Raw genomic sequence first — 26703 nt, 5'->3', positions numbered from 1 at the left:
ACTTTTTAGGGTCAAAATGGCTTAAGTCAGTTTTTTTTATTTAAAATAGCAAAATCACTTTTTTGGGTCAAAATAAAAAAATGTCAGACTTTTTCGGTTCAAGTTTACAAAATTCCTTAATTTCCAAAGACTTCAAATGGTAAAAATAAATAAAAAATTCCTAAAAAAGTCAGACTAAAATTGCAAAGTTTTCCTAAAAAATGTTTAACAATTAACAAGCAGTTTTTGTATCTTTTTAGTATTGATGATCTGTGGCTAGGACATTTCAATAGTGAAACTGAGATATATAGACAAAAGTTTATTTTGCAGAATTTTAGAATCAAACTAGTAAATTATTAAGTTCTTTATAATTCAGATCTTAGTTAAGTATTTTATGTAACAAGTTTATGTGTATGGATACATTTTATATATTTTTTCATAGTTGTTTAAATTTGAAAAATAAGTAAAAGTAGGTTATGTTATTCATTTCTGTATTTTAAAGGTTTGAAAATAAATAAAGGAGGAAGTATTTTATAAAAGAGATGTATGGTTTGCTTGTTTATAAATATTATTAAGTTTATAAAATAAGTAAGAAAAGAAAAATATTTATTTGTTTTTAAGTTAATGTTATATTTTAAATGATACAAGAAAGTATTTATATTGCAGAATATAGTTCAGTTAACTTTTTTGTAATATTTTGTAGAATTACTGAAGCATAAGTAAATATACTATTAAATACTTATTTTTATTTTAAAAGTTTTATAATTAGTGATGAGAGAAAGTAGTTTATATAAGAAATATGTGATAAAGTTTACTTATTTGTTATATTTTAGTAGCATTACTTAAGTTTTTAAAATAAATAAGAGTATTTTCTTTGTTACAAATTTACAAAATCAAAGATTTTATATCGAAAGATATGAGGGAAGTATTTTATATAACAGAAATATAGTTTACTTTTTTATGTATTTTTTACAGTTACGTAATTTTGTAAAATTTATTAATAGAAAAGTACACCTAGTTTAGTGCAAAAAGTTTTATAATTAAGTTAAAAGTATTTATTCTTACATGCCAATAAGTACTTATTACAGCTATCTTCCGCATAAATACACATTCTGAGCACAGCTGCTAATCAAGAGAAAGTTTGTAGCTTAAAATTATTAGTCTAAAAAAAATAAACCTGACAGAAAGTTTTTATTTTAGTTTATAAAAGTGAACTTAAGTTAAGTGCGTACTTGTCAAAATATGCGTACTCAAAATGCGTACTTATCAAAGTATGTGTAAACAAAATTCATACTTGAGAAAAGTCAAGCTACATCGGTCAAAATCTTGAAAAGTGAGGCTAAACTTTTAAAACTTTGCTTGGCAGCCCTGAAAACATCTTAACTTTAACAAATTCTTTAACATAACACAGGTTCTTGTATTATACGTTCTGTTGTCAGATATACATGTTTATTAAGAATTAGTTAATCTCATATCCCTTGTTTTTTTAAAATTACAATTTCACTATTTATTACGAATTTAGTCATTTAAAATAACCTTAAGATAATTATTAGATTTTGTTTTATTTATGAAGTAATGTTTTATTTTTGTTTACATACCAATACTTTAAGTAATTTCTTAAGTAATAACTATGACTTTAAAACATATTTTTTTTTGAATTTTAGTTTTAGCACTGCGATTTCTTCAGCAAAACACTGTTTGCATAACAAAATTTAGAAAAAAAAATAGTGTACAAGTTATTGTATGAAAGTTTAAAAAATATTGTTTACATTACTTTGAACGTGCTCATGCTAGTTTGTTTTATCGTTTAATATTTTTAAGCATAAGGTTTGACTATACCACTATGATCATAAGACTACAAGCTTGTATTTCGGCATAAGGAAGCTTGTAGTTCGGCTCTGTAGACTTCCGCTGATTTTTCTTAGAGTAATATTTTCTATCATCAAATAATTTGCTACTACTACTTATCGCTTTAACGGGCTTTTCATCCTAAGACTATTTTTTTAATAAGCGGCAAGCTTGATGTTTTTACTGATAACCCAAGTAAAGTAAGATTAAATTTCTATTGGTTTTCGGTATATTTCTATTTGTTTCCAGTAAAAAGTTTTGTTTTAATTTCTAATATTGACGACTAGAAGATGAATTGACTAAAACCATAGTTTTGTTTTGGTCGCCAGACGCTACTACACTACTCTTAGGTGGCGTCGGCGGATGTGAACTAATACTTAAGTCTGCGGGATCCGGAAACGCGCCGGATCCTGATCGGGTGGTCATCTTAGTGACCACCTTGTTTAAAGTCTTACTGTTCATGGTACGCGCTACTTATCTATAATAATATAAGCGAATGAACGGTTAAGTATTAACTAAATCAAAATAAGGAAATGCAACGAACTATTTATTAAATGAACTGAATAAAATAGAATATAAAACGAACGACTAAAACTTAAGTAACACGTAATAACTAAATGAAGCAGGTATAAAAAGTAAGACTAAAACAGAAATAACTCAAAAAATGACTTAAAATTTGTAACTCGACAATAAACCACGTAATCGCTCATGCGTAGTATATTTAGTGCTTTAACAACCCTTTTTTTGCTATTTCTCTCAAATCTAATCACAGAGCAGATCTGTTAGACTGCTACTGTATAAAGTTTTCTACAATTTAAAAGAACCTACACACTTGTTTGTTTATTTAACGTATAACTTTTTATTCTACATTTATTTTTATTATAGTTTTTTTTAGAAACACACTCTAGCGAAGTTTTAATAGTTGAATCTGATGGTGGCGGAATATCAGAAGGTAGTGTTTACGACATTAACGATTGTGCCGAAGTTTTATCTGATCAATGGACTATAGAAAACCCCAACAAAGTCTAGTTTTTTAATATAAATCTAAATAAGTAGATAAAATTTTATTTTTATGATTTTTTAATAAGAAGAACAAGATTTAAAACTGAACACAATGCTTTAATCAGTCAATTTTTAGTTTATAACTTTTATACAGCATCAATAATTAAAAAAAAAACAAATGATTAGTTTATTGAAAGTTTATTGAGGACGGATTATAAATCTGAAAACGTTTTAAACTATATATTGTGGATTAAAAAATTGTAGTTTTTTAAAAACTTTCATTTTGTTTCTAAATTAAACAAGAGGTAGCATATATACCTACTATATTTTCAAAAAATGTACCTTTCATTGTTTAGGACAGTGGTCGTCAAGGTGTACACTGGTGCACACTAAAGTACACGAAACATTTTTGCGGTAAACGAAAATCATTTAGGGGTGCACAAAATTTTGAGATTACTCAAAATATACATAGAGTTAGATTAAGTATGTAGTTAATATTTTTTAAAGTTTTTAAATATTACTGAAATGGGGATTTTGTAGTAATTGCGGAGAAGTGTTCAACTAATAAGTATGTAAGACAAAGCCATATAACTAAAATATCATTGTGAAAATAAGGTAAAACAAATAAAGAGGTCAATTAAAAAGAGGATCAAATAAAAAAGTTTCAGCTTCAGTTGTTAAGTGGTTTACATGTAAGAACAAAACTGAATTATGACTTTTAAGGATAAATATACTAAAAAAAGTGTTAACGTAGTCCCACCACTAGCGGTGGTGGGACTTGATTAGATCTTGGGGTGCACCTTTTTTATTTTTTGCAGCTTGGTGTACACATAATATGATTAGCTTGACGACCACCGGTTTAGGAAATAACTGTTTAGGAAATAACTTAAAACGTATGTAAGTATTTCATTAATTTTTTTTTAAAGTAAGTTGTTTTTTAATATAGTTTAATATTTTATAAGTTTATTTGTGTTTTGTAAGAGTTTAAAAATGCGTAATTAAGTGAGGATGCGTAACCAAACGAGTGTGTAGAAATAAACAATGTTTTGGAATATCAATAGAAAAAAGTTTAACCATTCGAAATTAATTTAACTAATGTAGTTTACATGCGTACATATTGAATTTGATTAAAGATGTTGAAATGTTTTCCGTCCATTCAACTTTTATATATTTAATTAAGGTTTTGAAGAGTTATACAGGGTTCGTGCGCGTCAGGCTAAATCAGGCTAAGTCATTCTAAATCAGTTTTTTAATTACAATCGTGCGTTATATACAGACTAAAGAAATGCTATAATAAATGTGGTTATACTCTATAATAGACATAACCAAGTTAAACTTTTATATAGGTATCAAACGTGTCAGCTTACAAAAAAATTGATGATAAAGATTCGATTATTAATCAAGCCACTGTTTTTCCAAAGACTCAGTTAGTTATTAAAAAAAAAATACATATGTTTTCAAAATCTTTTTTTAAACCACGTCCTTGTGTTAACTGTATTTTATTGTAATATTTAAATTTAGAACTATTATTATTTTAACAATATTCTAGGTATTCATTTTTTAATACACAAACATTGATTTGACATATATTTCGAGCTTGATGCTTTATTCATCCAATCTTCCTCATAAACACTAAACAGTATTTTTTATCCGAAATTATTATTTACCTAAAAACTTTGAGTAATAAGACTTCATAATCTATAAATCGAGTTTCATGACATACTGTACTATACATTTATGTTGCTTTTTCAGTAGAATGTTATAGAAACATTCAATTTTTAAGTTAGCTGTTTAGTGAAGTCTGACAAAAGTTCGTGAAAAGCTAATAGAAGTTTATATAAAAATAACAATAAAACTTTAAAAAACCGAGTAGAAAGTGTATCTGCGGCTTAGGTTTGTGGTTAAGTTTGAGACTGGTTGTTTTAGATTTTACAAAAATGAATTTTTTGTAATTGATGTATTTGTATATGTTTTGTGTTTCTAATACTTTACTAAAAGCTTTAAATTTTTCAACTTTTTAAGTTTCTATTTTTCTACTGTGCACAATTTACAGCTGTTTTTTTAATTAAATTTTGCCTTTGTTTTCCTTAAATTCTATTTTGTGTTGTAATTTATATTTTATCTTTTAAATTCTATATACAGTTGATAACTCTCGGGTGGTTTTGTTTGTTGATTTATGATTTCTGTACCTTCCTTAAAATGTATTTTCTGTCGATCCTGTGTTATAAAATTATGTTGTGTTTTGAGTGGCTATATAGATAAGGTTTAATTCTAGGTATTGGATGTTATTGGAAATATTTATTTTTGTAGTACTTAATTAAACATGTAAATAGTTTAACTTAAATACTTTGTTTTACCTAAGGATTTATTTTTTTCTAGCTTTTAAATGAAGCCTAGTTTCTCAGTCAATTTGTGTAATTAATCAAAAATCAGTTCATTGTAATGAAATACACGGGTTTTATTTTACTTTAAATTACACAAATTTGAGCTAGCTTTCATGATTCTTTTATCAAAAACAACTCACTTAATAATTGAGACAAGTATAAGTCAGAGTAAAACTAAATACGTAATCAAAATATAAAAGTCGTAATCATAAAAGGTAATTAAAACAAAATAAATTAATTAAACACAAAAAAGTAAAATAAATGATTATTTTAAATGTTAATATTCTTTTTTGATTCTTAATCAGGACAAAATTGATTATTTAATTTTGGTTGATATTTTTAAATTAGTAAAGCTTCTGCAGATCATAAACTATTATAATAATCATATATATATATACCTTAAGAATTTTAAACCAGTTGTTTATGTTATCACAATTTCTACACCGATTACAATTTTAATTTGTTTGAGTTATATAATTTTTTATTCTCACAAATATTTGTTGTTCAGTCTCACCAATTTACTGGTTGTTCAAATCATCGGACATGTTCATTTGTAGACTAGGGAGCTTTCATATAATTTTTTGATAGTATCTTTTAAAAAGAAATATTTTCCTTCTTTCACTCTTTTGTACGTAATATCTATCTTTACGCCAACATCTTGAAACATTTTAGTGATGTTTTTAGTAAAATTTTCTGTTACTTTTTTCCTATAAGATATTGTTAAGAAATTTTTGTTCTGTGAGGTATCTTTATGTATTCTATATATATATATAGAAACATTCAATTTTTAAGTTAGCCGTCTAAGAAGGGACGATGGTCTAGCTGTACTGCCCAATTCTTCTGGCTTTATAGTTGAAAGGCTAAAAAAACAAACGCACGCCTTCTTCAAGTCTATGGGGTTAAGAGTCACTATTGAATCACCAATGTTGACGACTGACTACCTGGATGTGAAGCTCAACTTGCATGATCTCTCCTATATGCCTTATAAAAAGCAAAACGCAAAAATTATGTATATAAATAAATATTCTAGCCACCCAAAAAATATTATAAACCAAATACCAAAAATAATTAATAAACGTTTAAATAAAAGATCAAGCAACGAAGAAAACTTTTTAAAGACAAAACAAGATTACGAACTAATAATGAAAAAATGCGGTTACAATGATAAACTTAATTTTGAAACAACGGAGCAAAAAAACAAAACGACCAATAAAAGTAAAAGAAAGCGAAATATAATTTGGTATAATCCCCCATTCTGTACTTCAGTTAAAACAAACATCGGCAGAGAATTTATAAATCTAGTAAAAAAACATTTCAACAAAAATAACCCATTATCAAAGATATTTAACAAACATAATATGCGAATCAGTTATTCATGTATGGCGAATTTGGAGAGATTAATTAAGTCACATAATCAAAGGATTTTAAACAAAAGTAATTCAATCAAAAATCAGTGTAATTGCGCCGGTGGCTGTAAATACAATTTGAAGGGGGGCAATTGCCGGTCAGAGAACATTATTTACAAGGCAACAGTTAACTCTGACCTTGAAAAGAAGTTCTACATCGGCTTATGCTCCACTCAGTTCAGATTTCGGTATGCCAACCATAAAAAATCCTTTAAAGGTGGTGTATACGAAAATGAAACTGAGCTTTCGAAGTATGTTTGCGGCCTTAAGCGCAAAAACATTGATTTTAAATTAACTTGGGAGGTGATAAAAAGAGCACAGCCAATAGCAGATGGTAACAACCGTGTTTGTAGGCTGTGCTTAAAAGAATCAACAGCCGTTATATATGCGTTAAAAAAGGAAGGTTGTTTAAATAAGAGGAGCGAATTTATATCGTCTTGTCGACATATAAAAAAGCTTCTCTTAAAACACAACAAATTTTGAAGCATTTTATAGTCAATTAACTGTTGTTTTCGTTAATTTTAGTTGTTTGATTAGTTAGAAGGTAGATCGATTTTTGTACTGATTATTTGTAATGTACAATATTACGTCATACTGTTTTTTGTTTTTTTGCATAACTTTTGTATCTTTGTTTAGTACAGTGCTTTTTATTTTGAATTTAACTGGCTGATGATTAAAGCTTTATGAAAAATTAAAGCTTTATGAAACATATGTTCCAGAATTCTTAAAATCGCCATTTCAATAAATTATATATATATATATATATACTTACCATATTAAGCCTTGGAACACCTTATATGAATATTTTTCACAAGTTTTCAGCTAATATTATCTGTATATTGATATAAAAACTTGTTATCAAAGCATTTTTTAAGATGTGTGATTTAAAATTTTAATGCAGAATGAGCGACATAATAACTGAACCTTCAAGTGACTTCAAAAGAACTTTTCAAGAACAAAAGGTAAGTTTAAAACACATCGTTGAATTTTGTTAGAGTTTTTTGTTATATACTAACAGTAATTTCAATTTTTAACCTTCATAGCAGAACCAAAATATCTAGTGTAAGATTCTAATTTCCCGTAAATTTTACTTATGACTGTTTTTTTATTTTCACATCAAACCTCAGAGGATATAATGTAAGTTATAAGAATTTTATTTTGTGGGCCAAATTGCATGCTCGCAGGCCGCAGTTTGCCGACCCCTGCTATAGAATAATGTAATAAATCTTAAGTAGACTAAACTGAAAATGAACTGGTTGACTTTAGTTTAAAAACGTCTACAACTTTTATTAATAAAAGATTAAATTGAGCAATAAAAAACTTAACATAATTAGTACTAACACCACATTTGAAAATAAAACTGAGTTTGTATTACTAAAAGCAGCTATGTTGATTTGACTTTCACTTACTTAATTATAAGTAATGAACTCCATTTTTAGTCTATTTTATTTAGTTCATTTTCGTAGATCCATTTTGTTCAACTCGACATTCAACTAAACAGGATTGCCACAAGGTCAGGAAAATCAGGAAAAACTAAAAAAAGTGACAAAAGTCGAAAAAAATCAGAAAAAATGGGGGTTTTTTAAAAAAATCAGGAAGTTCGACAAAGTTTGGAAAAACGTCAGATTTTGTCTGTTTAAATTTACAAAATTTCTGTTTTCTAAAGTCTTCAAATGATAAACACTTTATTAAAAATCACCTGAAGTCAGACTATAATTACAAAATTTTTCTAGAAATCTATAAAATTACTTATTTTCCAACGCCTTCATCTGGTAAAAATTAATAAAATATTCTTTATAAAACTGTAAAGTTTTTTATTAATATATTGAACAGATACCCTAATTGAACAAGCAGTTTTTGTATGCTTTTTAATATTGATGATCTGAGGCAAGGACACTTCCGTAGTGAAATTGTGATTTATACACAAAAGTTTATTTTGCGAAGTTTAGAATAGTTAGAAAAGTGTTTTAGTTTAAGTAAATAATTAAGTTCTTTATAATTAAGCACTAAGTTTAGTATTTTATGTAAGAAGTTTTGTGTATACTTAACCTCTTTATAATTTTTTCAAAGTTGTTTAAATTTGTAAAATAAGTTATAAGAGAGATATATGCTGAGGATAAGTTTACTTATTTGTAAATTTTTTAGAATAACTAAAGTTTTTAAGATAAATAAGAGTAGATTTATTTGTTACAAACTTTATACTAAATGATGAGAGGAAATATAAGATTGAAAGCTTTATATGGTTTAAAGTGTTTAATTATGTAATTTAAGTTTAAATAAAGAATTTGCTTAAAAAAGTCGGAAATTTCTAATAAAAAGCTATAAAAAGTCGGGAAATATCAGGAAATTTTTATCAGCTTGATCTGTGGCAACCCTGACTAAATAAAATACACTTGCACATAAGGGAATCAAAATTATTTAAATTACAAAAAATATTTTCTATATATATTTATTCTTTCAAAAATTTATTTTACAGACTAAGTTTCGGTGCAATCGTCAGTGCTTAAATAGATCTAAAAAAAGATATGTGACAGTCATGGAAAATAGCATGTTAAACAATTAAATTAAAATAAAACCAAATTATTACTGAAAATTTTTACTTAAGAAACTAAACAAATCAAATTTTAATATTAAGACTGAGTTTTAGTAGTAGTTTGAATTTTTAGCTAATTTTTAAAATCAATATAACAACAATAATAATAATAATCAAAGCTGTATGTAGCTTTCTTTTTTCTTCTAGATAATTTACAGAGTAAACATTGCTTAAGCAAAAGTGTAATTAATGAAGTGAGCTTAAAATTTAATTGAATTTGGTGTAGCTTATTTTAATTGTGACGTTATTATTGAAAATTTGAACAATCTTGTGCTTTTAATCGCTATTAAAATTTAAAATCCCGCTCAAATGCTTTATATGAAATCTTATAGTTGAAATAACTTTTTACCTAAAAACAAAACAAGTTAAATTATGGTACTAAGTTTGAATTTTTGGCAAAGTTTAAATTCTAGTTAAATTAAAAAATCAAAGAACAACACAAATAATAATAGTAAAAAAAGAATTTTTGTAGCTTTCTATTTTCTTCTAGTTGATTTTCAAAGTAAACATTGCTTAAATAAGAATAATGTTAATAGTAATAAAAGGTTAATAGTAATAAGTGGGCTTAAGTTAAGATGCATTTTAATCAAGTTAAATATTATTGTGACTTGAATATTGTAAATTTAAGTAATTTTGTGCTTGTAATATTTACGAAAATTTGAAAATTTTGCTTGAATAATTTAGGAAAAAAAAAACTTTAACTTTAAGAAAATTATAGTTACAAAAATTAAAAAGCATGCACAAAACCTGTATTACGAGTAACTTAAATTTTGAAGTGGAGTTTTCGGAAGTGCGGGCAGGAATAAAAGAGTTTGTACCGTTTGTTTAGATTATCCTTTCTGTCTGCTATAGCGATCGCTACCTTTTCTAATATGCAAGTACTGCAAATGCTTTGTGGGTTTTTTGCTTTGCCAATATGGTGGATAATTTCCCAATCTATTTTGTATTCAATGTTCTTATTTTTAAGCATCCATATATACTTCGATATTTCTGTTCCGTTCTCTTAATAGTTTTTGAAGTCACTAATATGGTTGTACCATCTTTTTTTAAAAGTTCCACCCGTTGAGCCCAAATAGTTTTTTGTTTCGTTTTCCGATTTGATTGTCGCTTTATATACCACATTTTCAACTAAGCATTTATTCTTAAGGGGACATTTGTTTTTTGTTCGGCAGTTGCAAAGTGTTTCGTTTGGATCATCGTTTCTTGTTTTTAAGTGTTTTCAATTGTGTTTTTGGATTAGTTTCTTAATATTGCTCATGCAGCTATATGAAATTTTACAATTATTTCTGTTTATTATTTTGTTTAATTTGTGGTCTTCTTTGAAATGTTTATCTATTAGTTGCAGAAAAGCTTAACCTATATTGGTTCTTACTGACTGACAGTAGGGTGGGTTGAAGTAGATTGTTTTTCTTGTTCGTGCTGGTTTCTTTTTGCTTTGGTTGTTTTGGTGGTTGGAGTATATGAGTTTGTGTTTGAAATTTGAGTTGGTTAAAGCATTCTGGTATCCAGTTATTGATTCACTGAAAATTTCTTTGGTTTTTGAGAGTCTATTGAGTCTTTTTTCGATCATTTTTAGTAGATTCTTTTTGATAATGGACGGGTGGTTCGAATACTTGTTAATTTAATTGGTACTTGAGTTTTCTTTTTGGTATGGTTTGAATGTGTTATTAGCAGTGTCTAGAGATATATCTAGGAAATTGCATTTAGTCGTGCCTATGTCAATCGTTATTTTAAAACCGAGATCATTAAAAAATTTTATTGTGTTCTTTTTTAGTCTTTCTAGCTCTTGGTTACTTTTTCTGCTTATTATTGCGAGAACGTCGTCTCTATAGAGTCCGATATCTTTATAGTTGTATAAGTGCCTAAGTGTGCTTAAGGCGTACAGGCCTACCAAGTCGCACAGTTCCGCGTCGAAGAACGAACCCATTGGTACATCAAATTGGCTGTTACTGTCTTTTTTTACCCAAACGGTACGAACTCTTTTATTCCTGCCCGCACATCCGAAAACTCCACTTCAAAACTTAAGTTACTCGTAATACAGGTTTTGTGCATGCTTTTTAATTTTTGTAACTATAATTTTCTTAAAGTTTAAAGTTTTTTTTTCTAAAACCAAGCAAAATTTTCAAATTTTCGTAACTATTACAAGCACAAAATTACTTAAATTTACAATATTCAAGTCACAATAATATTTAGCTTGATTAAAATGCATCTTAACTTAAGCCCACTTATTACTATTAACCTTATTCTTATTTAAGCAATGTTTACTTTGAAAATCAACTAGAAGAAAAAAGAAAGCTATGACAATTTTTTTTTACTATTATTATTTGTGTTGTTCTTTATTTTTTTAATTTAACTAGAATTTAAACTTTGCCAAAAATTCAAACTTAGTACCATAATTTAACTTGTTTTGTTTTTAGGTAAAAAGTTATTTCAACTATAAGGTTTCATATAAAGCATTTGAGCGGGATTTTAAATTTTAATAGCGATTAAAAGCACAAGATTGTTCAAATTTTCAATAATAACGTCACAATTAAAATAAGCTACACCAAATTCAATTAAATTTTAAGCTCACTTCATTAATTACACTTTTGCTTAAGCAATGTTTACTTTGTAAATTATCTAGAAGAAAAAAGAAAGCTACATACAGCTTTGATTATTATTATTATTGTTGTTATATTGATTTTAAAACTTAGCTAAAAATTTAAACTACTACTAAAACTCAGTCTTAATATTAAAATTTGATTTGTTTAGTTTCTTAAGTAAAAATTTTCAGTAATAATTTGGTTTTATTTTAATTTAATTGTTTAAATGCTATTTTCCATGACTGTCACATATCCTTTTTTAGATTTATTTAAGCACTGACGAGGTCTTTGACCAAAACTTAGTTTGTAAAATAAATTTTTGAAAGAATAAATATATTATTTCTCCTCCAGCAGTTGAGATCTCTCTATTTGTTTTCTTAAAACCGAAACATATAATATATTCCTATATATTGTAGGAAGAAATAGAACTATATTGTTCGCTCTTTTAATTTGCATCTTTCATAGAAAACCAATAAAGTTTTCTAGCTTGTAACTTATAATTTAGATAAAGTTCTAAAAACAAAACTGAATTCTAAGAAAAACCCTCTATTAAACTTATAAAATTATCGTTAAAAACAAAATTACCAAATATCATTCAACTCAAGTTTGGTAAAAGCTAAGAAGTTATTTTTTTGTGCTGATTTTTTACATGATTTGTAAAGCTGATATATTTTTTTATCGGGGAACACCAGATGGACCCTAATATTTATGATACAAGATATTATAGTGGTCTATGCTTTTTTTAATCTGATACTTTAATATTAAAAAAGATTTTTTATGATCAGTAACTTAAAATGGTAAACAACCAAAATTTCTTCAGAAATGATGGTGTTAATGAATAAAAAGAATTAATATAATGTTTGTGTCTTTTAAAATAATAACTGTTGAGGTATTTAGCTAATTATAGTATTTTTTTATTATATATTATATGTTTTATTTCATTAAAAAAACTTTTAATTTTAAATTCCTTTTAAGTGTTTTTAAAGTATTTGAAATCTTTGCATTAGTTTTATTTTAAGTCTTTTTGTAATTATTACTTATCTTCGAAAACTGATTTATTCATTTAAAATTAATTTGTAGGTTGAAGAACCTATAGCAAACAACGTAATTACTTCTAACAATGATGAATTTTCCCTTGGTTTGTTTTGTTTAGGTTTTTAAATTAATTAATTTTTAATATATTAATTAACAGCATTGTAATTATACAGCGTTTTTTAACCTTTTTGATGCCCCGCACCCATAAAATATTTAATTTGTTTTCGCACCTCTTGCAGTACATGCAACGATTTATTTATGAATAATATGAAAGAGAACCATGAAGATTGGTATATCTTTTTTTTTTATAGTGTACTATATTAACAAAACTAAATATATGGAAACTAAAAAACACAACAAACTGCATTCAAACAAGTTTTTGTTTAAAAGCAGTAAACATTAGCATTCACTCTCCCATCAGCAACGATAATCGTTTTCTGAAGTTAAAGCAAAGATTTGGCACCAACTAAATGGAAAAGAGCTCTAATACTGTGGTTTGTAAACAGAGCAAGAATTATAGCTTTTACGCATAACATTTACAAACAAGAAATCACAAACCTAAAAGAAAAATTCTTTAAAAATGGTTATCCAAAGAAATTTGTTGATGACATAATCGAAAGATCTATTAACATTAATAAAGACTGCACTAAGAAAAAACTAAGTAGCTCAGACTTCAAAAATATCGTAAAGGTACCTTTTATTGGAAAACCTAGTAATGTGTATAAAATAAAACTAGAAAAGCTTTAAAACAATTACATCGAAGACTTCAAAGTGATTTTTACCACAACAAAAGTAAGCAATTACTTCAGTAATAAAGATAGGACACCCTATGAATTAAAATCCAACGTGGTCTATGAGTATAAATGCTCTTATGATAAGAGTATCCAGTATATTGAATTCACTTCACGACCACTAGTAGAATGAATTAAAGAACATTTAAAAGGCAAAACAGCAGTACCTGACTACATTAGCAATTGTAATGTTTGTAAAAATGAAAAAATAACTGTTAATAATTTTGAAATTTGAAAGAATGTAGAAATAACTTTGAGACCCTGATAAGTGAAGCTCTGCTAATTAAAAGTTATAATCCAATTTTAAATAAACGATTAACTAAACCGGGTATTACCCATACACTAAGAATTTTTGATTAGTTTGATATATATATGTTTAATGATTTGTAAGTATTTATGTAACATATTATTTTATTGTAGTTTATAATTTTAATTTATAAATTTTTATATACTGTATTACTTAAAAAGTTTGTATACTTAGTTGTTTAACACTAATTTTTAGTTGTTTTGCACAGTATTTTGTTGATAATGACTAATGGAAAGTCGAAACGTCGTCATGCGAATAAATTTTAAACTTAATAGTGTTTCTTATTGAATTAGTATTTAAAAACTCCAGTATCCCTCCTGTTTTTTACTAAAAATAGACCCAAAAAACGTGTTATTTAAAAAACCTGGAAGAAATTCGAAAAACCTTGAAAAAATTTCTCAAAAACCAGTGGCAACACTGTAATATTATATAGAATATGTAATTATACTTATTGTATGTAACTGTTTATGAAACTCTTTGGTAAAACTAAGCAAATAGGTATAGCTTATGTGAAATTTGAAAAAAATTCGTCTAATGTTTGGGCAGATATCGAAAAGCTATAGAAAGTTATTATCAAAATAATAAGCTTACTATTTAAAACAATTAAAAAAGTTAACCTAAAAAAATCTCAAAAAAAGTTCCATTGAAACTAAACATATAATTTATACCAGCGTTTATTACAGTAAGAATATGTACATAAAAATGTTTACGATGCACAGAAAATTTGACTAATAATGAAATTTATTTCCAACTTTTTATTCTATTTTTTGTGTGGCGATTACAATTTTAAACATTTTATTTAATATCAAATGCTAATAAACCATCATAAAAAAAATACTCGATAAAATTGTTATTGACAAAGTTACTAACATTTTTTAAATTAAAATTATAAATTTAAATCTATTATAGGCATCAAATCTAGTGCATCTTTAAAATAACTATAACTTAATATTTTTTAATCAATAGTACTATAGATTTGATGGGTGAAAAAACAATTAGAGGTCTCTTCTTTGTAAAAGGATAACAAAATAATCTTTATTTTGCCAATAAGTTTTTGAAAAACTTGAAAATATAAAGTATTTTTTGCAAATAATGTTATATATTTTGTTCTAACGCAAACAATTATATCTGTCAACTTGTAATTTAAGTATATTAAATAGTCTTTAAATAAAAAAAACTTTTTTATTAACAATTTGTAAGCTGTTTTTTTCAAATAAATTTACTTAAACTAATTGATGACTATTTTAATTTTCAACAAACTAGAAAAGTTATGTACTAAAACTAAGACTTTGTTATTTTACAGAAGAACACATGCCAAATGTCTTCACCAACCTTACACAATATACAGAAGAGGTTGCTTAATTTATTTAGTGTTGCAATTAACAAGTATTTTAGTTAAATTGATTTGTTTTATACTTTTTATTTTTGGAAGTAGTATTTCAGTAGAGAATCTGATAAGATACTCACGTTAGAGGAACATACGCGTAAGGTACAAACTAAATCTCAAAAATGAGTTGATAATTTTTTTGTTCAAAGGTATTTATTTTACGAGCTTTTAAGCACGTAGGGTACGCGCTTCTGATTGGGATCAAAGTGCGTACATTATCGGGGACTCTACTATATACTTAAATATTATTATATAATTTTTTATTGTTTATTTCATTTTTCTAAGTAGTATAAATGTAACTTAGCTATCAACAAAAGCATGATAATAAAAAATGTTTTTTAAATTAGTGATATACCGGAGCAGGCCAGAAAATGCTTTTTTAGATCCAGATCCGGTAGGTCACTAAACTTACTTAACTCGTTTTAGCTACTTCCAGTTATTTTTATATTGCTTAAATTGTTCTAGAGCAGTGGTATTCACGGTTTGCTTGGAAAAAATGTCTTATGCAGATTTAAAGGGAGTTTTGATACTTACTCTAGCTAGGTATTACGGAAAGTTTTAGAGAATTACACTTATATATTATGGAAAAATTTGTAACTTACGCTACATATTAAGGAGCTTACAAGAAAAAGTCTTAAGCGTATTTGAGGAGAGTTTTAAAACCTGCACTAGGTATTACGGGTAACTTGAAAAATTTACATTTGATCTAGATCCTATTTAAAACAAATATGGATCCAGTAGATCACTGTTTTAAATATTTTTTTATTATTTAGTTTGATTTGTAAATGTGACTTTGTTGCAAGTAAACTCTTAAGTAAAAATTGCATTCTTGAATAAGGTTTCCCAAATGAAGGGTTATTTTGGCTATCACAGGGATACTATAAGTGAGCCATTATTATTTATTGATGGCGAGAAAAATCTCAACTTTGTTGATGATAACCATAATAAATACTGTTTATTTTTATTTTTTAATAGTTATTATTATCATTTTTAAATTATCACTGTTACTCCTAACCCTTACTTACCTCTCCCGCGGTAATTTTTTCTCATCTTACTATTATTTTACTTTTTTTTAAAACAATTTTACCCCTAACCCTTACCTTAGTTGTTTTTTTATTTTTAAAAATAATTTTTATTTTTCTACTATCGCACCTACCCCTTACCCTATGTAGGTATTTTTTTAATTTCTTTGAGTTTTTTTTAGTTTTATTTATTTTTAACTTCTTTTTTGTACTTTCGTGCAAAATTGACCCTTTGTGCAAAAGTGACCCCTCGTCCAAAATAACCCCTCCGTGCATATTTGACCTGTCCCTATCTGAAGTAAATTATTTAAAAACTAGTCTGCTTTTTATTGTTTCTATAAGTTACTAAAAATTTCTATTTTATGCTATGTTACAGGGTGGCCACTAAACTTGGGATCCTGAAAAAATCTCGAAATTGACAATATAGGCTTTAAAAATTATGAATTTGAGAAATTAAAAAAAACTAGAATTTTGATCAAAAACCACCAAAAATCTGGTTTATAAGACACTTTTTTCGTGTTTAGTAGAGAAATTTCGACTTGACACAAAAAGTCCATCATGTAGATAAACATTTTTAGTCATTATCAAATTTGTTTTACTAAGAAACACATTTTAAGTAGCTTTACAAAATCTTTGCAATGTTGTTATACCATTTAACATAGTTTATTACATTAAACTTAGTTTTTTATTTAAAATAGACCTAAAAACGTGTACTTTCAAAAACTTGGAAGAAATTCAGAAAACCTGGAAGAAATTTCTTAAAAATCAGTGGCCACCCTGCATGTTGATGAAAATCTATAGTTGTTAACATAATTAATTATTTAAGTTATTACTTTGATTATAACTAGTTTTTGATGTTAAGTTATTTTCTTAATTAATTTGTTGCGAAATGAAATGTCAGATAGTTTTGCATACAAAAATAAACAGAAAAAGAATGAAAGTACTTAGATTTTCTATAAGTTATTTCATTTTAATTTTTTTGAAATTTTTTATAGATCTTTAAATACTTTTTTAATAAAAATAATCAATGAAAAATTTGCTAAATCCAGTCATTGTGAAATAAATTATTCTTAAAACGAACTTAAATACATTAAAAACGTTTTACTTATATTTAACTTGAAATGTAATATAATCTAAGTAGTTTTTAAGAAGTTTTAGCATGTAAGTTGTATCAAAAGAACTATTAAAATTTTACATATAATTTTTTTTTCGGAAAATGGACACACAACTTCTTTATATTTATAATTTTCACTGATTTTTTAAACCTTTGCTTATGTTTCTCATTACACATGTTAGTTTTCTAACCTTATACAGTACACTACCGCTTAAGTACGCAAATTGAACCCGACCAAAAAGTGCGTACTTAGCACGGGAAGTACGTACTTTTTGATGACATAGTATAATATGAACTCAAGTTGTTTGTTTTCTTTCTTACAACTAGCCATTAAATAATTAAACCAAATAAACAAGTCTTTTTATTTTAAATAACATTTAATACATAATTCTAATCTGCAAAACTTTTTATTAGATTTTAAAATGATTTATTTTGTCTATAAAACGTTTCTACATAATTAATACATACCATTAAAATAGAAAGTCAATGTCAGTCAATGGTATAGAAAAGAATATTAAGCCATATTTTGTTTTTTTATAGGTAAAGTACCAAACTACATTATGTTTACCAAACATTTTGAAAACATCAATGTGTGTACATCTAAATTAAGTTATGACTTAACTATGTTGTATTTGTAGGTTTTTAGTTTTGTCATGTAGATTTATTTATTTGTTAGCATTACAGCTCAAATATCATTATTCTTTTCACTTTTCTGCAACCACTACATAAGTATTTAGTTTATTAACATTTAATAATAGGACTGTCACAATTTCATGCCACTTAGACTACTAAGGATTACTCACCCTAGTTTAAAATTTGTGAAAGTGTTAGGCTAACTCAGCAGGTTGGACATTCTACCTTTCTTGATAAGTGCGTACTTAAGCGGTAGTCTACTGTAATTTGTTTTCACTGATTAGACTTACACAATTTTCATCTAACTACTTCAAAATAATATCATAACTATTTTAATTTATTTTATTTAGAAAACTTAGCTAATCAAAATTTTTCTTCATATATTTTTATTTATTTACAGTAACCTCTCGCATCTTTACGCACTCGTGACGTTACGCACTCTCGTTTATTTACGCGTTTTAGAATTCTAAAAAATTCAAACAATTAAATTTTAGTTTTCTTTATAATTGCAAGAATTAGGTTTATTGTATATTTTTAATGTAAAATATGTTTTTAAGTACTAACTCACCTCTCTATATCTTTATACTTTGTAAATTTTGTTCTTTGACTAATTGATAAACATTTAGTTATACCTCAGTATATCAGAAATTTTGTTAGCAATAAGAGATTAAATTAAAATTCTGAGATATATATGACTGTCTTAAATAATGAAACAATGAGAGTTTGTTTTACAAATAAATAATACATTACTCTTGCCCTATATATAAATAAACATCTAAAAAATAAATTTAATGAAACTTCTTAGCAAAAAGTAGCAGTGATACTTAATAATTTAGAGCTGATACTTCGAAGAAATCTCAATTATTTTTTTTAGGCAACATATCACTAATTTTCATTTGACGTTTTTTTAGTTTAAGTACTTCTTCTGTAACACTTTCTTTGCACAGCAATTTGCTAAGTAAAATAGAATATAAATGTTAAGTATCCAATAAGTTAGATATAAGTAAAGATCAAGACAAAATCTACTTTTTATTTAAATGTATAGTTTTATCTTTTGTTTTCATATTTATAAATTAAGTAAACAAATTGTTAAAAGTATGAAAGATCTCAGTCTGCTTTTAACTAGAAACAATATCAAAAACAGCCATTATATTAAGTATACTTGATACCTCTCATATCTTTACGATTTCTCATATCTGTACGCACTTTTTCTGTGGACACAATGTGCGTAAATAAGCGAGAGATTACTGTACTGCCACTTTTTTTAAATAATTTTTTTTTGTTAATCGAACTGGAAAATAATACAGCTGTAAATAGTTTAAGTTGCAGGATTATGTTTAGACTATAGGAGTAGAAGAAGATGATACAAATTTGGTTGTTCCTGCTTGTTTATGTACTTTAATCTTAATTTAAAACGATTGACATATTTTATTTCTTTTTTAATACTTTTTATTAATACAAAGGCTAAGTAGTTGCAGATTATAACACTTTAAGTGAGCACTATACATCAAAAAAGTTAAACAATAAGTTTATACTATAAATTTTACATATAATCATTTATTAACAATAATAAAAGAGAACTTAAAAACTGAAGTCGTTTTTACACTGAAAGCTTTCGAACAGTTCAATTTTTAAACAGTTAATATCTGTTTTAAATTACTATGTACAGACTTAATTTAAGTTTAACATAAGCTTGTTTCATTTACTAACTTGAAAGTTGTCCATTTACATATATGCTTATTTTTACTACATAGCACTTCATTTTTTTAAGGCTATGGTTTTGCATAGGCTTGAATTATATGAAGTACAATTTTTTACGTAAAGTCTATAAGTAAAGGATTTTTTTTTTTTGATTTTAAAATTATTAAACTTTAAATATAAAAAAATGAGTTTTGTTAAAGGATTCCTATTTAAACTTACAATACATTTTTTGATCATAAAATTTCTCGATAATTTTAAAAGCTTACTGTAATCTAACTCTTGCAGGGTTTTTTGAGATTTTTATCATATTAGATTTTGCAGAAATTTGAAAGTTTGTACACAATTTTAATTATTTCTTTCTTCTAAAGAATAAGTTTACTTTTTAGCACTTAAAATTTTATTTCTATTTTAAAAAGGTCAAATTTGTTTTCAGTAAACTCAGTATCATTTGCTTTTTATGAAGTATAGGTTTTGAGAAATACTCTGTTTTTGATACAAACTTACAGTGGTAAATTCATAAACATTTTTTTGACTCAATGTTTTTTGAGTTTAGAAATTTACCAAAAATATTTGTTATTATTATTTCTAAGCTAGATGCCTCAAATTTTCAAGTAATGTTTCTATCATGGTGTTAAATAATTGTATGTGCGATATAAAAGGAAATACTGTGACCAAAATCGTGTTTATTTTTTATGTAGATATTTTTGCGTTTTTTATATAAACTTATTTTTAATGAGATTAGAACAATTCTTTGATGAATAAGATTTAATTTATTTCTATACATTGAAATGCCTAAGTAAACATTTTAGAAAATGTTTATGACACTTTGAAAATTATTTGTTATCTTTATTTATTAAATTAGTATATATCGATAGGTTACAAGTAAAGAGGTTAGTAAAGAAGACAACCAAAGTAAAAGATATAAAAAGCACAAAAACAGAAAAAGAAAAAGGAATTTACAAAAAGGTACATCTTCGAGCGAGCTAAATAACTCTGACAATGAAAGTTCTTCTAAGCATAGGTAAGAAAATTTTGCCTAACTTTTATTTTTTTAATCATTCATATTTTATCATTTAGTCAAGTTTTATATCATTTTAAAATTTATAAAAATTTATGTTTTACTTTTATTATTATATATGTTATTTATCTATAGAAGTTACTTATATTTATGTTTGTTTGAATCGATATATGTTTAATATTTTTCTGTAGAAAAAGAAAAAAATACAAAAAAAAAAGTAAGAAAAAATCTCGTCACAATCATAAAGACAAAAAGGCAAGCTCTATGTCAGACCTCAACGAAACTAATATATTTAGGTTTGTAACATAATATAAACAATTTTCTAACTGCTTGAGTTACAACAATTAAAAGTTTTAAGTGTATTTTTAACTAAAACTAACAGTACTGTTTTAAATCTTTTAGTTTGTTAAAAGTTTTTATAACAGAGTGGCAACAAAATCTTGTATTCTAGAAAAACCTGGAAATTGACAATTTAAGACTGAAAAAATTTGGAATTTGAAAAATTAATAAAAAAAATTAAAACAACCTGGAATTATGAACAAAAATCACTAAAAGCCTGGAACTTCAAACAATTTTTACATGTTAAGTATTGAAATTTTTATACGCCACAAAAAATATATCATATTTAGAAAAAATAATGTAATCATGAAAATTTGTTTTTTTTAAATGATTTATAGCAGCTTTACAGTATTTTTTAAATGTTTTTATACTATTTAACACAGTTTTTTACCTTAAACTTACTTTTAAACTAAAAATAGAACCAAAAACTAGTGGCCACCCTGTTTTTACAAAATAACAACTTAAATTTCTATGTTAAACTTATAAATTAGTTTGACAGAGTCTAAATACATGTAATTACTTTAATGAAAATAAGATATAAGTTATAAGTAAGTATGTGTGTTTTAGTTATGGAATACAAATTAATTAAAAATTACCTAAAATCTTTCCTATAGTTATGAAAACGAACATACTAATTTTATGTATGTTTATTTATAAAACACTGCTTTATCTTCCTAAAACAATTGTTTCACTGTATTGGTTAAAGAGCAGGGTTGCCACTGGGTCAGGAAAAGTCAGGAAAAATTAAAAGAAATGACAAAAGTCAGGTAAAAAGGGGGGTTTTGAAAAAAAGTCAGGAAAAGTCAGGAAATTTGATAAATTAAAAAAAAATTCAGATTTTGTCAGTTTAAATTTACAAAATTCCTTGTTTTCCAAAGCCTTCAAATGGTAAAAATTGATTAAAAGTCCTTTAAAGTCAGAAAAAAAATCCAAAAATTTCCTAGAAATTTAAAAAAATATTTAATTTTATTTTTAATGCCTTCACCTGGTATGAATTAGTAAAATATCTTTTATAAAACTGCAAAAATTTTCTATTAACATATTGAACAAGTACCCTACTTGAACAAGCAGATTTTGTAAGCTTTTTAGTATTGATGATCTGTAGCAAGTACACTTCCATAGTGAAACTGTGATATATAAACAAAAATTGTAAAAGTTCCTTATATGTCATTGTTTATCTAGATACATTTATGCTAGGAAATGCTAAAAAATTGTGTCTTTTATCAGACAAGCTGTGTTTATAAGGTGGTAATACAAGTATTTTGCTGATAGAGCTGTCTATTACAAACATGAATCATGCACAGATGTTTTAAGTGATGTACTGGAAGTTTGATAGAATTCAGCAAAAAACTGTTGTTTTTAACCTGTATTATAATTAGATTGAAAGCTTTATATAGTTTCAAGTGTTAGATTATGTATTTTAGAATAAGTTTAATTTAAGAGTATGATTTAGAAAAGTCGGGAAAATTTTGGTAAAAAGTCAGGAAAAGTCAGGAATTTTTTTTCAGCTTGATCAGTGGCAACTATGCATAACTGTTTTATAAGTTTTATTCACAATGGTTATACAATGTATATGAAAATTATGATTTTAAACTAAATAAAACATAAGTCTTTAGATCGCCTAATGTTTGTTTAAATTAAGTTATCAAAATAGATCTGTGCAAGTTGTTAAACTGAAACCAGAAACTAACCAACTATAAAGTAGTAATATATTAGTCAACAACTGTTTAACGTTTGCGCTAGACTTACAGCGTAGCTTATAGACTGTAATATGAAAATCGTTCTACCTAAATATTACATTTTTAACGGTTTTACTTTTAAAATTTACTTGTGGTAAAAATATTATAGCTACATGAATGACAAAAATATCTAACTTAAATATAGTTATAAAAGCTCACTTTAAGAATCTTATAAGGCAGAACTTAAAAAATTTTCATATAATTTAGTAATTCTTATGTAATCTAAAAAATCCATTGAAATAGAAATGATATTGAGATAAAAGTTTTAATTAGGAAAATAGTTTGTAATTAAAACAGATTTAATTTAAATAAATATTAGTAAATATGTTTTAAGTATAACTATATTTTATTATAAGATTGTTAAAAATATTTTGCATCAAAAAAAAACCTGATTAAAATGATTTAAAAAATAAACGAAATTTTATTGATTGAGTTTAAAAGAATTATTTAGAAAAGATCGGGTTAGAAATTATAGTAATGTGTAAATCAGCAATGTATTTTTTAATCTCTCTTATAAATTTAGTTTATTACAGCAGATAAAACTTTTCTCGACGAGATACTTTTATTAACTTGCTAAGTTACAAACGTATTCAGGAGCTCTGTTCATAAGTTAGTATTATAGCTTTAAATTAAGTGTACCTAAAGCATTTAGACAATAAAACTTATTTTTTTAGTAATTGTACAAATACTTACGTTCCAGGTCATACACTCCACAACCTCAATCATTTTATCCAAAGGAAAAAAAGGTAATATTGTTTATTATTTTACGTTTTCAGTTTTTATTCTTAGTTTTAGCTTTAGCTTTTATTTTAGAATTTCTTTTAAAACAGCTAGACATTGATAATCGACAACATTTAACTCACCAGCTTCATGATCAACACCAATATAACAGGTGAGTTTTATTATTTTAATAACTAGTAACTGCTAATATTTTTTTACAATTTAGTTATTAATCAACTTTTGAACTTTACTTTCACAGAAATTCATACATTCGTTCATCGGGGGTTTATCCCCAAGAAGATAGAGGGAGATACCACCAATCTCAACACTACCAAGGTAAATACCCATCACGTTACTCTACTTATTCCTACCATTCACGCAACAATACAGATAAAAATTACACTCCTTCTCAACAACCAGCTGGTCACAAGTATTTGACGACATCTGCTGAAAATCGTCATTATGCGCCACCACCAACAAGGAAATTGACTTTGGGAAGAACTACCAGTTATGAAAACAAAAGTTAAAAACGCTACTTTAACATTTATTTTTCCACTATCTTTACTACATAAGTTGCTAGTTTGTTTTAGATTTAATCTGTTCACATCTTACCAAAATATACCTTATAACTTATTCTTATCATAGCTGACTTTTCAAAGTTATAATGAGCTTCAAGATTCCAGTGTTTTCATAAATTAAACATGTATTGTAAAAAATATGTACATGGTCAAATTTGAGATAAAAATTGAACAACTATAATTAGTTTACTGCGATAAACAAACGTCTAATTTCAATGATTTTTTTTAACATGTACCTGGACCTAAACACTCTTTTTTTGTATAAATATAAATTTTAAAAGTGATTTCAAAATATACATTAATAAAGTTCAGTGTTAAGTTTAGTCATAATCTAAGTTTAGTATTTTTTGTAACAAGTATATGTGTATACTTTACCTCTTTATAACTTCAAAGTTTTTTTAAGTTTGAAAAATAAGTTATAAGAGAGATATATGCTATGGTTAAGTATACTTATTTCTATTTTTTGTAGAATAACTGAAGTTTTTAAAATGAATAAGAGTAGATTTATTTGTTACAAATTTTATACTAAATGACAAGAGAAAAATAAGATTTAAAGCTTTATATAGTTTCAAGTGTTTGGTTATGTAATTTAGAATAAGTTTGAATTAATAATTTGATTTAGAAATATCAGGAAAGTTTTAGTAAAAAGTCGGAAATAATTCTCAGCTTGATATGTGGCAACCCTAAGGATGACTACATGAAGTTTAGAATTCCAAAACAAAACAAAATTTAAGCAGCAAACACGAATATTTTATAACATTTTTCCAACTGTCCAAAAAAAATTTTCTAAAGTAACCTTTCTAAACTTTCCTAAAATGCATAAATTAACAACTTCTGCGTATTATTTTCAAATTCAGCTAACTGTACAATAAACTGTATCATTACTGCGTCACAATTATTATAAAAAATTTCAAAATCTAAATTTATGTTTACTATTATAATAGACTGTAGCTTACTGAGTAGTACATGAAACTTTATGTTTCATGTATGAAACAGCTGTATAAATTATAGTTTTTATATAATTAGATAAATTCTTTTATTATTATATATATGCTTTGGTATGTCAATAAAGAGCGTGTAGAAAGTTTATCTTTGTTTTTTTATCAGATGTTTTTGTTTCATAGCAGCAAGAAAACACTGACTAATACTTATAAATCTACAATATATATCAACAACAATTTTCAAAAGTAATGATACTGTGATTTTGTTAACGCTCCAAAGTTTACTTAAATTTTTTTGTGGAACTTTTTGTTATGAATTTAAGTGTGATTGTTACTTGATATAAAAAATTTTTTAATTGTTGTTTTAGACAATTGTGTCCCGATCTAATTTTGAATAACATATGCCAAAACTAATGATCTACTGGATATATGAAATTAGAGAGATTTTTTTTTTTGAGATCCGATCGAATCCATTTCAAAATAAGGATCCCGATAGTAGTGAAAAATATCCTGATAGTAGATCCGGTAAATCACTAATTTTTATCTTTACAACGAACAGTCTAAAGATATGTTATCAAATTATTAAAAAAAAATCTAACTTTCTACAAAGTTATAAATTAATTTTTAAGTGAGATTTCAACTTTTTTTTTACTATATTGTATTTGAAATTTATTTTTTTACAAACTCAAAACATTTAATGCTAATAACATCCTTTAAGTAAGCACTTTATCTGAAATCTCTTTGTGTCGATAAAGTTTTAACAAGGTTGCTAAAAGACCTGGAATTTAAAATTGAAAAAGACTTAAATTTTGAACGACAATTACTAGAAAAACTGAATTATTAAAAAAAATTATGTGTTAAGTAATGAAATTTTGATTAAAAACAAAAGTCTATCTTTCTAAAAAAAAAACTATCCTTAATTTTTTTAAGGCTTTAAAGTAGCTTAACAGTATCTTTTCAATGTTGTTATACTATTATTATTATAGTTTGTTAAACGATAAATAAAACGCTTAAAATAATTGGTCTTAAAGCCTGCTGCACAAGAACCTTTCGGTTATCGAGTCGTACGCCACGGTCATCTTTTAACGTCTTGTCAAGGACATATCTTAAATTTATACTAAAAATGGACCATAGGACTTCGAAAGTATTTTTTTAAGGCATTGGCAACCCTGTGTTAAGTATAATAAGATAAATTTTTAACTTCTCGGTTATGATTTGTTATACAAAGTTAAAAGATTTTTGTAAGTTCCAATCAGTTTGATAAAAGAGTTTTAATGATTAGAGTAGATAATGACTTAACAAACTTTTATATACTCATACGATTATCCGTATGATTGTTTTTTATTTAAAAGTAGAAAAAGGTATTTTGCGAAACAATAAAAACTAAGTGACGATTTTTACTATTAACAGTAAAAAGGTAATGAGGAATCTTAACTATCATAAACTAACTTTCATAAAGATAAAACTACAGGTAATGCATAGTTGTCATAATTTAAGTTTTTGTGAGAGCTATAGTTTTTACACTTAGATCGTTATGCGTTACATTACACAAATCCATAGCTAAATTATAGATATGCCAACAAT

The 26703-nt window shown here is 25.8% G+C and overlaps 1 protein-coding gene across 3 annotated transcripts in view; it reads left to right on the top strand.

Moving 5' to 3' along the window:
- Positions 1 to 25124, top strand: part of LOC145831352 (uncharacterized) — a 44137-nt gene extending 19013 nt beyond the window's left edge. For 2 of the 3 annotated variants that reach the window (XM_082938581.1, XM_082938580.1), the window contains exons 8-17: positions 2723 to 2850; positions 4176 to 4255; positions 7521 to 7581; positions 12875 to 12932; positions 15231 to 15280; positions 20660 to 20805; positions 20994 to 21098; positions 23581 to 23626; positions 23711 to 23772; positions 23860 to 25124. In XM_082938581.1, the coding sequence (XP_082794707.1) occupies positions 2723 to 2850; positions 4176 to 4255; positions 7521 to 7581; positions 12875 to 12932; positions 15231 to 15280; positions 20660 to 20805; positions 20994 to 21098; positions 23581 to 23626; positions 23711 to 23772; positions 23860 to 24127 (1004 nt within the window). In that variant the 3' untranslated portion in view covers positions 24128 to 25124. The remainder of the gene's footprint in view (positions 1 to 2722; positions 2851 to 4175; positions 4256 to 7520; positions 7582 to 12874; positions 12933 to 15230; positions 15281 to 20659; positions 20806 to 20993; positions 21099 to 23580; positions 23627 to 23710; positions 23773 to 23859) is intronic. The other variant, XM_082938583.1, reaches the window with a different exon arrangement.
- Positions 25125 to 26703: the final 1579 nt, after the last annotated feature.

Source organism: Thalia democratica, chromosome 3, assembly GCF_965202585.1.
Source record: "Thalia democratica chromosome 3, ktThaDemo2.hap1.1, whole genome shotgun sequence".
NCBI lineage: Eukaryota > Metazoa > Chordata > Thaliacea > Salpida > Salpidae > Thalia > Thalia democratica.
The sequence above is the reverse complement of the archived record's forward strand: the minus strand, read 5'-3'. Positions and strand labels throughout refer to the sequence as shown.